This window comes from Nematostella vectensis, chromosome 14 (assembly GCF_932526225.1).
Source record: "Nematostella vectensis chromosome 14, jaNemVect1.1, whole genome shotgun sequence".
Taxonomy (NCBI): Eukaryota; Metazoa; Cnidaria; class Anthozoa; order Actiniaria; family Edwardsiidae; genus Nematostella; species Nematostella vectensis.
In genome coordinates this window covers 2,080,443-2,095,000 of record NC_064047.1, presented here as the reverse complement: position 1 = coordinate 2,095,000, position 14,558 = coordinate 2,080,443, and the positions used below count along the sequence as shown (strand labels likewise).

The 14,558-nt window shown below is 39.5% G+C and overlaps 2 protein-coding genes across 3 annotated transcripts in view; one reads left to right on the top strand and one right to left on the bottom strand.

Annotated features, from left to right (window-relative positions):
* The window catches only part of LOC116602213, an 8,195-nt gene extending 7,098 nt beyond the window's left edge, over positions 1–1,097 (bottom strand). For both annotated transcript variants that reach the window (XR_007306576.1, XM_048722023.1), the window contains exon 1: positions 852–1,097. Coding sequence is in view for 1 of the 2 variants with exons in the window: in XM_048722023.1 (XP_048577980.1) it covers positions 852–1,043 (192 nt within the window). In the remaining variant the exon portion in view is untranslated. The remainder of the gene's footprint in view (positions 1–851) is intronic.
* Positions 1,098–3,977: 2,880 nt separating this feature from the next.
* On the top strand, positions 3,978–14,030 carry LOC5518808. Its single transcript, XM_032363583.2, has 7 exons — positions 3,978–4,304; positions 4,899–4,950; positions 6,065–6,253; positions 6,875–6,947; positions 10,767–11,033; positions 12,389–12,645; positions 13,086–14,030. The coding sequence occupies exons 1-7, from the start codon at positions 3,978–3,980 to the stop codon at positions 13,310–13,312; spliced, it is 1,392 nt and encodes a 463-aa protein (XP_032219474.2). The 3' UTR covers positions 13,313–14,030.
* The last annotated feature ends 528 nt before the right edge of the window (positions 14,031–14,558 follow it).

The following is a 14,558-nucleotide window of genomic DNA, read 5'->3' as shown; positions in this document are numbered from 1 at the left end:
TACAATACTATAATAATATAAATATATTACTACTTTTAGTTTAAATTTATGATATAAAATTGAGAAAAATGTTGTGCTTTATCGACATTCTGTGTTTGTTAACTTTCTGTGGAAGTAAACAAGACACACTCTGATTGGCGCACTTCAATGGCACTTGGAAGGTCAAGCTATGTCTATGACGCAGAATTAAATCTTGTTAAGAAAAAAATTCCTTTGGGTTTCTAATTCAATTCTCTATACAGACACAAAGTATTGTATATCGCCCTATCTCATGTGTTTCACTGATCTTCAAACGAATTCTCCCAAACATACTTTTCAATATCTTCATGATCTTTATGGAACCTCATATGACGATATAACAACGGGAAGAGTTGCCGTTATATCAACAAATTGTTAAGTACGTCCCATACAATTTATGAAATAATAGATATTATTCGTTATTACTCTCAGGAACTGCGGTTCGTGAAATTATAATTTATTTGGTTATAGAATATTAAAGCCGAACTACCCTTCACTTTGCAGGTTCCCTTACTTTTAGCCTTTGGCTCTCGTAGTTGTTAAAGATAGAGGGCCGCCATTTTACGCTCCCGTAAAACACCGTGTCACACCAAGCAACCATTTCCTTCAGCTAGTTCAAGCAAGTAACCGGCATTGATCCGATCTAATCGCTAATACGCAAATTCCGGTTTTGGGTATTTTTGGGTATTTTTTTGCTAAGGGTAGTTTCCTAGCAAAAGAACGCCGCATTTTAAAATCTGTAAGCAATCGTAAAAAGGTGATTGATCAGCATTCTTTAAAATTGTTAATTTTATGATTGCTTAAAATACAACGTCTGGACTAAAGGTGCTCACCCAGATTCCGCCCCAAATTCCAATAGCAGATTCTGCAGCAATCTCTCGCGTATTGTCCTGCACGTCGCCTTCTCTGTAAACCCGTCGATTCTTGTACGTGTTTTGATTCACGCACCCTAGTATGAACATGACTGCACCGACGGTGATCTGTGCGATGGCCACACCTCGTAACATACGCTTTTTTATCCCCATTATGCCATAGTTAATAGACTATGATTATGTACTGTTAATAATATCTACCGTATTGCGAATGTGCAGGTGTTTAATAAAAACGACGTGTGATTGCACGCTTTCTTTTTTTTCTTTTTTTAAAATTTGCATATGATAGAAGTATCAATATCATTGACATAAAATTAATAAACTTTGTACTAGAAACGAAACATGATTTACGGCTTGATTTCTTTAACCTAACATTTTGAACAATATAAAGCAACAAATATATACTTATATGTATTGAGCGTTCTCGACCTTTTGCTTGTCTGCATTTTGTTTTTCTGTTTACTTCATTTGGTTAATGTCAACATTAAGAACAATACATTTTAACTTTGGTATAACTCTGGTAATAAATATCTTATTATTACTAATACAAGGGGGTGTAAGGATTCGCGTATACCAAACACAAAACAGTGCTAGAGAGCCTAGTCCCTAATGTTTTATCAGATTCCTGTGGTTGGGTTTCCTGTGGATAATAAGCGTTGTGACGTCAAAGGTAACCATCCCAGCCCCAGTGCTGCCTCATGGTTAAAACGATTCATTTCCGAGCACAGGAAACCCGTTAAGAACGCTTGGTACTAGCTTTTGCTATACATACAGGGGTATGATTATCTAGTTTGGCAACTCATTGCATGCACTAAAACTGAATTATCGAGGTTTTCTTACAAAATAATTAAATAAAGATGCAAATTTAAATTTTAATCTAAAATCTACTATTTGCAATAATTCATACATTTTGGGTGCAATATTTGTAAGTCGTAGTGAATTCCTGTCTTTTAGCACTTACAGCGCAACCAATAAAACATTGAACACCTATCGAACTAAGTATGGAATCTTAATCTTAATCTTCTGAAGAATCAGACGCGATAATTCAGACACTGGAGACTTTGAGATGTGTAATTCTAGTTGACTGTTTGAATATCTCGCGAGTGATTCTGAACAAACATATTTCGGATGATAACGGTTCTACTGTTAGCACTGTAATGCGACAAATATGTAGGGAAGTTTGACCTATGCCAAATATAGAATTATAATAGATGCACCATCATAACAATAAAAGTAGCAGCTGGAAGCCAATATAGTCTCTATTAGATACCATACGTCAGCAATCTCAACAACTGGGTTACCCTTTACGAGCGAAACAAAATTCTTTGCTCAGAAGGGTGCGTCAGTGTCAATTTCAATAAAAACAGTGTCAATATAAATACGAGTGAATAAGATGCAAATTTCCTTTAAAAAAACTCCAGAAATGATGCATATCGTTGCTCAAAAAATAATTAATTTTTACATTATTGTTTATTTTGTCCGGGTAGATATAGCAACTGCAAAAAGTTGTTTTGTGACTTCAACATAAATTATTTACTTGTTTTAAACTCTTTTCTTTCATATTTCTCCGACAGCAACATTCAGGTTTGTCATTGAGCCATCTGTACACACATAATCTAGCGATGCTCCCTAAAAAACCTAGAGGTAAACGAAAATTGAAATGAATACTTCAAAAAACCATATGCATTCTTTCGGCCATTTTGTACAATGAACAAAATTATAATAATTATAATTCTCTGCGTTAAGGTGTGTTTGAAAGTCCTATTTCATTGAGATTTTTTACTTTCTTTCCTTTCTTATAAACTTATTGTGCATTGTTACCCTCTTGTTACACTCACCTGGACTCGGTCAAGACTTACTTGATAATTTTTGGAAACTCATTTTACCCTACTTTTTACTCTACACTTTTATTATGTAGCATTTTTAATTATTCTTATTTAGTTTCTGTCATATTTCTTTTTTATTTCTTGAATTTGTCTACGCTTTCTTTGGTGTTTTTCATGACCAGAAGTTGGATAAATACCCGCGAAAAAAGTATAGCTTGAAAGATTTTTGTAATGAAATCGACTCTGTTTACGTTGCCGTGACAATTACTTCCAAAAGTTCAATAATTTTTGCACAAAACTGTTTATAAAAACCAGCAAAACAGAAGAAGAAAAAATTGTTTGTAGAAATCAAACTCAAATCTATATTAAGTTTTCAATAAATGGAAACACCCAACATGACTACTTTATATGATTCCAAAGTAGGGTGCCCGAAGCAAAGTTATGTTAAAATTATGGGCATGAATATTCGATATTTTCTTTGTCCAGTTCTTTTAAGACTTTTATTTTATTTGTCAAAGAACTTGCGCCTATGAATTATTCAGGACTTCAAACTGTAAGCGCTTTGCAATAGTTTATTTTACTAATAAAAAGATATTTCTCTTTCGACCATTAAAAGGTTTTGTGCTGCTTTAATGTTTTTTTTTTTTTTTTTTTTTGCTGTCCTTTCGCACTTTTAACATTCGTGCATTCGTGCCCTGCCATTCATAACACTTTATTAATAAAAGAATAATCATTTTAATTAACATCGAATATGTGATTTCCTGTTTGCGTTTCTTTTTCTTTCCTCCACCAATGAACACTGAGATTAAGAATATGTTATTCCAAGCTTGGCAAGTGCACCTATTTTCTCTGCCCCTTTATTGGATAGAGATGGGTGCTATTTGTCATTTGCAAATGTATGGTCATATGAAGGAAATGTTTGTAGTTTTCGGGGTCTTACATTTTTATTTTCATGGATGTTTTCAATTAACCAAAGATGGCTACGAGCTTTGGGTTGCTAGTCAAATTCAAAGTCATAAAAGTCTACGAAACTTTCAATAAGGTGTTTTTATGTTAAACCTTAAAGAAATAAAGACGTTTTTACTGTTACGGTTAATTTTTCGGCATCTTTGTTAGGTCATCAGCGATTATTTGTTTTTTCCTCAAATATACGATATGCCATTTAACGTATGACAACCTTGTTTAGACCCTCTTATACTCTTTTTGACGATTTGTTTGCTAGAATTTCTAGACAATTAAATTTTTTGTGTGTTTTCAAGGTATGGCAAAGTTCGCACTTGAGGGTGCGACCTCGGTGCTACTGGCTTGCGGTATTCTCCTACTTAGCCATGCTCAAGGCGATCAGTGCACTGGAAACAATCTAAGCATCTCCATGAAAAGTCGGCTGGAGTGCGGGATATTCCAGACAGTGCTGACCAACCGAACCGGATGCATACGGACATGTCTGACAACCCTGAAATGTTTCTCGCTGAATTTCTACCAAAGTTTGACAAACGGCTCAGAGATCTGCGAGTTGGTGGATGATGTACGGAAAAATAAGCTACATGGATGCATGAAAAAGCACCAGGGAGACCACACGGAAATAGAGGTGAAGTGAAAACAATTTGTGACCATCCATGATTGGGAAACGCTCAATTAGCGTTTTCATTGTAAATACCAAAAATAAAAGGTTATCAAACGGATTTTTTTCCACGTTTTTTTTTCTGTGTCTACGGGATTCTTTTCCGTATCAGCGGACACGGGTTTCAAACGGTAATAGAAGATTTAAGCACGTGGCTTTCTGAGTCGTATCATATCATAGTCATGATTGTCATCATCAATCATCACCATCGTCACCAGCATCATTATTATTATCATAATTGTCATCATCATAATTGTCATAATTATAATTTTCATAATCATCATCATAATTGTCATAATTATAATTTTCATCATCATCATCATAATTGTCATAATTATAATTTTCATCATCATCATAATTGTCATAATTATAATTTTCATCATCATCATCATCATAATTGTCATCATCATAATTGTCATAATTATAATTTTCATCATTATCATCATAATTGTCATCATCATCATCATCATCAATTGCATCACCAATATCATGATCACCATCATCACCACCAGCTTCATCATTTTGGAAGTGTGTTTTTATTATCAATCTTTCTTCCCGAAGGATTTCAAGCCCTGTCACCCGTCAAGAAAGTGCGAGACGCGCACAAGGAAAGGTCAGTGCACATGCAACTAGACAGACAGACAGACAGATAGACAGACATTTCTTTTCAAAACACCTTTCGCCAGAGGGCGAGGCAACCAATTAGGTCACACCAGGAACTCATAAGTAGGGGCAATCATCTGTGTTATATAACTGCCACGGCGTATTTTTAGACGCGCGCGCACGAACGGGCCAATCAGTTAGTGTACACTAGCGACATATCGACATAAAGACATGGGCGCGCGCACTCTTATCTTCGACATAACGACATGGACATAACGACATAAGAGAAAAAAACATGTTTCTTCTTTTATGTCATTACGTCCATGTCGTTATGTTGGGCTAAACATAGTGCGCGCGCCCATGTCGTTATGTTGTTATGTTGCTAGTGTTCACTAGGCATTACATTGACGTCGGTCGCGCGCGCAAGTGACGCGAGGCTGCACGCGCAAATTGCAGTTAGGAAGGATTTTTTTTATCCATCATATGTCGGATTTGTTTGTTTACCACAAAATTGCAAGCTAGAATTCAAAGTAGTAGGTAGGATTGAATTCATATCAAAGAAAAGAGCAACAAAAGTCAAAGTACCGAAGAGAGAACATAGCTTTTTGTCTAGAGTGCGCGTGCAGTTGAGCTCAGCCAAAACGTCAACACAAAGCTCGAATCTGATTGGCTCAGCTGCGCGTCTAAAAATAGGCTGATCCTAGGAATCGCCGTGACACCTATATAGTACCAAAATGTGGGGAAATTGATTGCCCCTACTTATTAGCCCCTGGTCACATGCAAAAGGCGCTAGAATTGCTGGCTTACATCACTATCCATGAAAGGCTGGCGCTCATACGCCATGCTGGGTGGCCTGTGTAAAGCCGCTAAACTAACCCGTCCCGTTGCCGGGTTATATTAGCGTATGCACCAGCTACATGGTAGGAGGTGCTGTGAAACGGTTCGCCAATATTTCCTTCCTTGTAACCACCGAGCGTAGTTTCACCAGCAATGCACACGTGATGTTGTACGGGACTGAAATTAAGTCAACGGCTGACTTTTTTCCAAACAAGGGCGTTAGAGTTTCCTCTCAAGATATTGCAGAAAGATATCGGACACACTTTAGTTGAATTATTCTTTCTCAGCTCTCGAGGAAAATTGGTACCAGCTGGGATCCAAGAAGTTCAAGGCGTTCTCTGAGAAAAAGACCTGGCATGAAGCAAATGAAGCCTGTGGTAATATAGGCGCCAGCCTCGCTACAGTGGCTAATGAGTTTGAGAGCCAGCTGATTGGCGAAGTGTTATTGCCTCTTATCAAGGAGAACCCAGTCATCGGTAAGAGTATTTTGCATGACAGAGCAAAAAAACGGCAAGTTTTCCCAAAAATAAGGTCTGGTTAACTTCGGTAAACTTAAATTTTTGTATAGAGGTTCCTTATGTTATGCAAACCAACATATAAAAAAGACGTGGTTTTTTTTCTAATGCATTCGTCTTCCAGATACGAGGCTTGAAGTGCAATTTTCCAAAAGTCTGAATTCTCCTCGTTTTTAGGAAGAAGTCGGGCTCTGATTAGAAATTAAGCCAACTTTGCTTGCGTAAATCTAAAAATATTCTATATTTCTTTAAAATTTGGAATTAAGCTTTTGGTCAGAGGAACTCCTTGTATGCGTAATTTTGAACTTGAGAATTGGAAATTTCATGCCATTTTTTTGCTCTGTCATTATTGCACATGCTTCTCATGTGCATGCTAGCATACTTCGCATACTACAGCTTCGCCCTCAGACCATAAATGGCTACCTGTGTACCTGTGGTGATCTTACACGTTGGTGCCCAGGCTTATTTTTCAATATGGCGGCCAGCAAACATAGTTGACACAAATCCCGCGTTCTGTACCTACTATATATTCTCGACTAGCATAGTTATAGGACTATTAAAAATGAATCCCTTTCTCTGCAGATGTGAAAAAGACGTTTTCGCCAATTGGTTACTGGAAACTTGATGGGTCTGACAATACAACCTCTGGCTTGAGGTAAAAAATTATCTGCTTGCATTACATGATTAGATTAAGATTAAGATTAAGGCGGTGTAACCATTTCTCCATTTCAGCAATAACTAAAATGATACGGAAAGAGTTTTAAAAAAGTGACTTACAGAAGCTAGTCCTACAGTACCGATGACGACTAGATTTGATTTCCTTTTATTTTTCCATCATATTTTTTTCATTTGCTGATTACGAGTGAGCGTCCCAGCGCGGATAATAAAGAGTAGGCGTATGAACTTCTCAACACGGTCGGAAGGATAGCCTCAGTTTCAAAACTATCTGTATTTGAAAACTTCAATTTCTATCAGAATTGTTATCTGTTTGCATCTTGTGAACTATTGCTGTCGGCTAAACTGAGCCAAATTACCCAATTTACGCGCCGACCTTTGAAGAACCCTCACAAATCCTTTAAATCGCCACCCCGTTACCTATGCGTAACACGAAGCGCCGCACTTCGACTGGCTTAAAGATGGACCTACGGTATAAAATACCCATGTTGTGCAGGGGCGCGCAGGGGCTGCACCATCCTCGTTCCCAGACTCCCACCCTCCCCTACCCCCAGGGGCAAGGGGGATATGAGGGGAAAACCCTGGGAACGAGGATGGGGTTGCAACTGCGGTATAAAAGGCCGTCCCCGTGGGCAGATGGCGACTCACTCAAACCGTCAAGTAGTGCGGAGTTCTACCAACTTTCTTTCCCATGTGTCATAAACACTGAAAATTTTCAAAGAAATAATAAAAACATAATAAATTGAATACCCTACACACCTCCTACAAACCATCCTCGATCTTTTTGTGGTAAAAAAAGAAACATATCTATAATATAAATCTATTTTAAATTTTTGCGCGCGAAAAATGCCCGTCTTTGCAAGTTTTTGACAACGACTCAGTCACCTTGACCTAGAAAATGCGCACGATTTCTGCGCAGTTAAGACATGCTCTTACTTTCTAGCTCGTATTTTTTTTCTTCCCGCTTATTTTGAGGCGAAAACCTATCAAAGTGAATTCATCTTTTGACGAAGTACTCTGGTAAACAACAGCAGCAGCTCTTGTGTCAAATTTGTGAAGAACGGAGATTGAAGAGTTGGACTTTAGAGTCGTTCGTTGGGTTTTGCCGTGAATGAATCGTTTTGAAAGTTCGCAAAACTTTAATTATGGAATTCATTAGAGTCTACTGAATCAAGAAACTGTTAAAATCCGATATTTTATATGAACTTATCTTCGCCTGGTGATAAAGAAAAGGGTTGCTGCTAAGCTTAAACGAGGATTTTCCTAAAACACGCGGGGAAGCAAATGGCGCTTTATTGACTTTACCAAAACCTGTGCAATTGATATCTAGCTTGAATAGGAAGGAAAAGGAGATCAAAAAGGCAAAGAAATAAGTCATTCTTGATGATGAGTTGATTAATTGTCTTGTATGACATTTTGTTGCTCTATTTCTGGATCTAGTTGATTCAAAAGTTGTAGTACTCAAAATAACGGCATCTTATCAAATCCCCTCTTACAATTTATAGCGTATTGAGGAAGTCCTTTTTCGTAATTTTGATGGAAAAACCGCAATTGACATCACTGTATTTTACCAAACTTTGGTAAAATTACTTTGGTATTACCCGCGCGCCATGTCGATTCCGAGTCTGGCTATTTTTAGTAACTACCACCCCACCACTGCGCGTGAGCATTTTTACTCACCATTCCCCCGCGCTTCGGCATTACATCTTGTTGTTTGCCGCTGTTTTATGACTTGAATCCGGGAAAAAAACACCCTATTTGCATTAATAACATCGACAATTTCATTCTAGCATCAAGGATACAGGCAGTTGTGGTTTATTAAGGGGATGTAACACCTCGAGAATTGCAAGATTTCAAAAACGTGTAAAGAAAAAAGAGACGCCATTCAAAATCAAGAGCGGAAAACCTCGTGCTTTTCAAATACCGCTTCCGATCTACTTGCTGCTTCTTCGTGATTTCTCAACATTCATTTTCTTCCTAATGGTAAAACAAAATCTGTAAGTTAGATATGATATTGATTTTTGTGAATATTCCGGTTAATTGAGAAGGAATCCAAGAAAAATACATTTCATTTTCCTAGTCTCTAGCTAGTCTCCCGCGCAGCCGTTCTTTGTGTCGGTCGGGATTTAGCTTTCTGTGAGTATATTTGCCAATCTTGCTTAATTAAGTTCGACTTGTATTTTTCTTCCGAGTTATTTTTCATGATCTCTTTTCTTTCCTATCGAGTTGGCAAAAAAAAAAAAAACCACGCAACCCACGGGGGAGTAGGACAAAATAAACGGAGGAAATCTTCGCGCGCAGTGGTGGGGTGGTGGTTACTAAAAATAGTCAGATTCGGAATCGACATGGCGCGCAGGTAATACCAAAGTGTCCCTCTCTTATCTTATGCTCTCTTTGTTTTTCATTTATTTTGAGATAGAAAACCGAAAATAATAGTTGCGTTAATGTTAGAGGCTCCCCCAGCTCGGAGGTCTTCTGGCAACTAAGGCCATTTTGCCCACGGGCACGCGCCTTTTATACCGCAGGTCCTTGAATTGCACTGCGCACCCCTGCTGCGCATAGTGGCGCGCGCTGTTTGTTCGAATTTTCCAGTATACAGCGAAAGGCGCGCGTTTTTTTACTTAAAATCGCTTTGACAGAAAAACGAAGTCGGTTACCCCCATTTTTATTTGTTCAAATAGTTAAATAAATACGGAAAAATGATATACTGAAAGAAGAAAAAAAGTTGGCTTGTAGAAGTTTGTTTATTTTCTCTTAAAAGCCGTAAAAATACTTCAAAATGGCGCTTTTTACCGTCGTATAAATAGTGGCGAAAACGGTGTCTTTTTCCCTGCTAGAAGAGGCCTCTTCTCTCTGTATTTCGCTGGGCTGGAGTTCACGAGGAAAAGATACCTCTGCCATGGTTAGAAACTGTTTCTGTTGCGCATGCGTCAGCGTTAATAAGCGACCGACGTGCCAAAACCCGTACCATCGCGCCAAAGTTGTCAATATGCTAATATGCTTTGCATGGGTTTAGTCGGAAATCATGAATCAAACTCCGGTTAGTTCTCCTCTTCGAAAAAAGAAAACAACTGTTCAATTTCAATCACCTAAAACGTCACTAAAAAGATTGAACAACAAACGCAGCAAAGACAAGTTTTGTCTTGTTTGTGGTATTAATTTCAAGACATCTGGGCAGGCGAGTTTCTTCAATGTAAATATCGCACAGTTCGATTCGAAAAAAATGTTACAAAACTTTTTGGTAAACTTAGATCAGCTATTCCCAGAAGAATATGCAAAACCTGTAAACGGAAAATTCTGAATGAAGATAAGGTCTTTTATTATTCGTCGCGTGATATTTCTACGGAGGACGCCGTTTCGAATGCGGGCTTATTATCACGCAGCGGATATACGTTTCATGCATGCGCTAGTCATTGTGGGCTCAAATAGTGGCCAGTAATTAATGAACGGAGCATGCGCTCTGGATCTCGTCCACGATCGTGGACGGCGGTTTGATCAAACGAACTTGCGACCCATGGCAGAGGTATCTTTTCCTCGCGAACTCCAGCCCAGCGAAATACAGAGAAAAGAGGCCTCTGCTAGCAGAGAAGGTGTCTTTTTGTGCGATCTCTTGAATGTGATTTGTTTTGAACGTTAGCTAATTTTTGGCAGCTCGATAAACAGAACATAATTTTCTAAAGACTATAAGCACTATTTTTGCGCGAGGCGGATTCCTCTTGGCGTCGTGGACCTAAATCACCTAATGATAAACTAGTGCTTCTCACAGCAGTTTGTCCTTTTTCCGTTTATATATTCGTAGCCTTGCTGGTAAGGTGGCATACGTCAAAGACGAAGAAACTAAGACAACGGTGCTTCACTTTCCTGGGATTTCAAGTGATTACGCCACGACCCCTCGCTACGACTTGAGCGCAGACTTCACGATCGCCATGTGGGTGAAAGTTTTCAAGATTGAGAGCATGTTCCTGTACTCGTACTGGGCGTCAAGCTTAAGCTTGTTTCGTTTTGTATTGACACCTGACGGGAAAATTGAATTCCAATCAAATGGACTTATCATCACCACAAGCAGGTTTGCTGAGTTCCCAATATTATTATTGTTTTCTTCTTTTATTTTAGCGCGTTGGATGCGCAGGCGGCGTTTGAAAAGTGTACTGAGAATGAATGTTAGGTTATACCTAATGATTATTTCTTTACATGCTAGTCATCCATCCTTCCTTCCTCTCCACTCACCCCCACCCCCCACCCTTCCTTCCTTCCTTCTTTCCTCCCCACCCCACCCCCACCTAGCCTACTTGTAGCCGCGGCTACGCGTAGGCTACCCCCCACCCTTCCTTCCTTCCTCCCCACCCTGACCCCTACCCTTCCTTACCGCATCCACAAACCAAATGCCGATTTAATGCTATCGGCAAGGAAATACCAAAAGCAATGAAATTACAACGTCACATTGCATCTATGCCAATCCGCTAAAGGAGTTCTTTTCACTTCTAAAACAATGCAGATAGGAGGATACGAGTATAGTGATCATCATGAGACAGCAAAACCAGTTGCCCAAGCCGAAAGCACACAGACATAATAGATGAATTATAAAACAAATCTTTCTTTAACATAATGTAAAAATGTATCTACTATTTTCTAGTTCAAAATATTCGACCTTCCCCCACTCTAAAGCACAAAAATGGTGACCCTCCCCTCAGAACAACAAGCTTACATTAATAAAATTATAAATAGTCAGTAGATGCCCTACGTACGGCACGTTTTTCCATGAGCAACGGAAAATTCTATAACCGTATAAGTTGAAGTGTTGTACAAACAAAGAGGGGATTGGGCAATTTGCCAAGGAAAAATGCTTTATATTTTGATGACCGGAATATGACCTGAATGTTGCTATTTTCAACATAATTGTGGGGAGTGGGGAGACAGACACCATTCCCCCCCCCCCCCCCCGTTATGTTAAATTATGCTTTAATGTATGTGTATTGACTTCCGACGGGATAACCTTTATTTGAAGGACTGGACTGTTTTGCACTACACTTCATATTCCATTAGCTCTACTGGGTTTCACATCGCTTTTTTAGCCACCAGTAAATACACAATAATTGAATAGTAGTAGGTAAGTCAACTGGAATGAGATAACGATAGATATATAATGTACTAGTGTTCTGTACTATAATCAGTTCTTGAGTTTGCCTACATGGATATTATCTACTTACAATTTTGTGTCCATTATCCCGCTAGTCTTGAGAATAACCTGCTCCGTGCGGTTTCTGTTAGCTCTAAACTAGATTAACTTTCAAATATGCTATAAATGAAATTGGAACCAATCATATTCGGTTCCTAGATATAAATGCCCATATTTGGGTTAACTATTGTTCAATGTGCAAATCAGTATGTAAGTTATTGTGTTTTGTCTCTTACCCGTTACAGAAAAATCATTCCAGAGAAGTGGTACTTTATAGCGGTAAATTGGAAAAGCCAAAATAGAGACTCAAGAATCTATTTGGACGGATTGAAAGCTGCTCACGTTTCAGGCGTTTTTAACGGAGAAATGGCACCATCAACTGGCCTTACAAATTACTACATCGGGTTAAAGCTAGATAGCAATGGACCAATTCACGCACGAATTGCACATCTGATGGTGTTTGACCAGAGATATTATGGACCGGACCTAATTGAGATTCGAGGTGAGACGAATAGACCGAAAGAAATATGGCAGTGACAAAACGTTGAAACATAACCATCATCACCATCACCATCACCATCACCATCACCATCACCATCACCATCACCATCACCACCACCATCACCACCACCATCACCATCACCACCACCATCACCATCACCATCACCATCACCATCACCATCACCACCATCACCACCATCAACACCATCACCATCATCACCATCACCACCATCACAATTATCACCAGCACCACCTTAATCATCATCATAACCATCACCATCATCATCACCATCATAGTCATGATTGTCATTATCATCATCATCATTATCATCATCACCATGATAATCACCATCAGTCCATCAACATCATTATCATTATCATCATCACTATCATTATTGGATAGAAAATTGTCTCACACATTGCTTTATTAATTTGTTCCAGATGCCACCATATTCGGCAAAGAGGCCTGGCTAGGACTAAACTATAGGAATACTGAGCAGGAATTTATCTGGCCAAATTCTGAGCCTGCCACCTACAAAAACTTTGCCCCAGGTTACCCTGACACCCCAGGGTCTAACTGTGTGGTAGCGAGAGACTGGGACATAGGCAAGTGGGCTGACACAAAATGCTCCTTCAAGCGGCCATACATCTGCACAAAGCCAGCATGAACTTATTGGCTAACACTTGGAATCACGTAGACTGCGCGAAAACTGCGTGATGATTGCGTGACAGTTGCTCGACAACTTCGTGACAGTTGCGTGACATAGTTTGATGCATGCTTCAATTATACGAATAAGTTGGGGGTTGTTACTAATGCTCGCCTTATATTATAATTATTTTTTGGGGCCCGAATGCTCGCCATCGAAAACGGTGTGGCGGTTGTCTTTTTTCATTAAAACGCTCTAAGAAGAAAAGAAATGACAAATTTCCGCTTACCTAGTTACGTTTGGCGCCCAGAGGATACCCTCTTTTTATCCGTGTATAATCCTACTCGAGCTTTTTTCGTTAATGCTTTGTGGTTTCTCGCCGAGAAAAAAAGTCCATTGCGGGGGCGCAAGGGGGACACGAGAGCCGCAAAACCGCACAGAAACCGCAAAACCGCACAGAAAATCAAGAAAAAGATCCGCAAAACCACATCAGAGTGTTTGACTTGACGCAATATTGGGATTCTTATTATTCTTAAATTGGAACGGTTTTAATGCCGTTATGTACTTATAAGAGACTGTTAAAGTACTTGCATAATTATTTAATCAGTATTTGCATGTCCTATCCGCGAAGTCTCTTATAGCATGACAAGAGACACTTTTGTTTTTGTCTACTAGTCAGAGTAGATTTGTAATGAGGGTCGTTTAAAATAAATATTTGTTGTTGCTGTCTCCAACAAAATTCCAGAGACCAATTTGAGTTTGAAAGGTGATCTTGAGCCTTGGTGGCTTGCAGAGCGTCGCTCTTTTAGCGCCTTTGCTTCTCACCACAGGTTTCCCGGTCGCTCTTTTAGCGCCTTTGCTTCTCACCACAGGTTTCCCGGTCGCTCTTTTAGCGCCTGTGCTTCTCACCACAGGTTTCCCGGTCGCTCTTTTAGCGCCTGTGCTTCTCACCACAGGTTTCCCGGTCGCTCTTTTAGCGCCTGTGCTTCTCACCACAGGTTTCCCGGTCGCTCTTTTAGCGCCTGTGCTTCTCACCACAGGTTTCCCGGTCGCTCTTTTAGCGCCTGTGCTTCTCACCACAGGTTTCCCGGTCGCTCTTTTAGCGCCTGTACTTCTCACCACTTGGTTTCTGGGTTCATCGATTCCCGGCCGCCCCGACGCGTGTTGCGTTTGCTGGTTTTCGCCCTTACTCCGGTAGAGTATTTTTTTCGGGGCGCAAAACCGGGTTTTAAATCCGCCATAAAAAATAAACTTCGAGTCGTTGGGT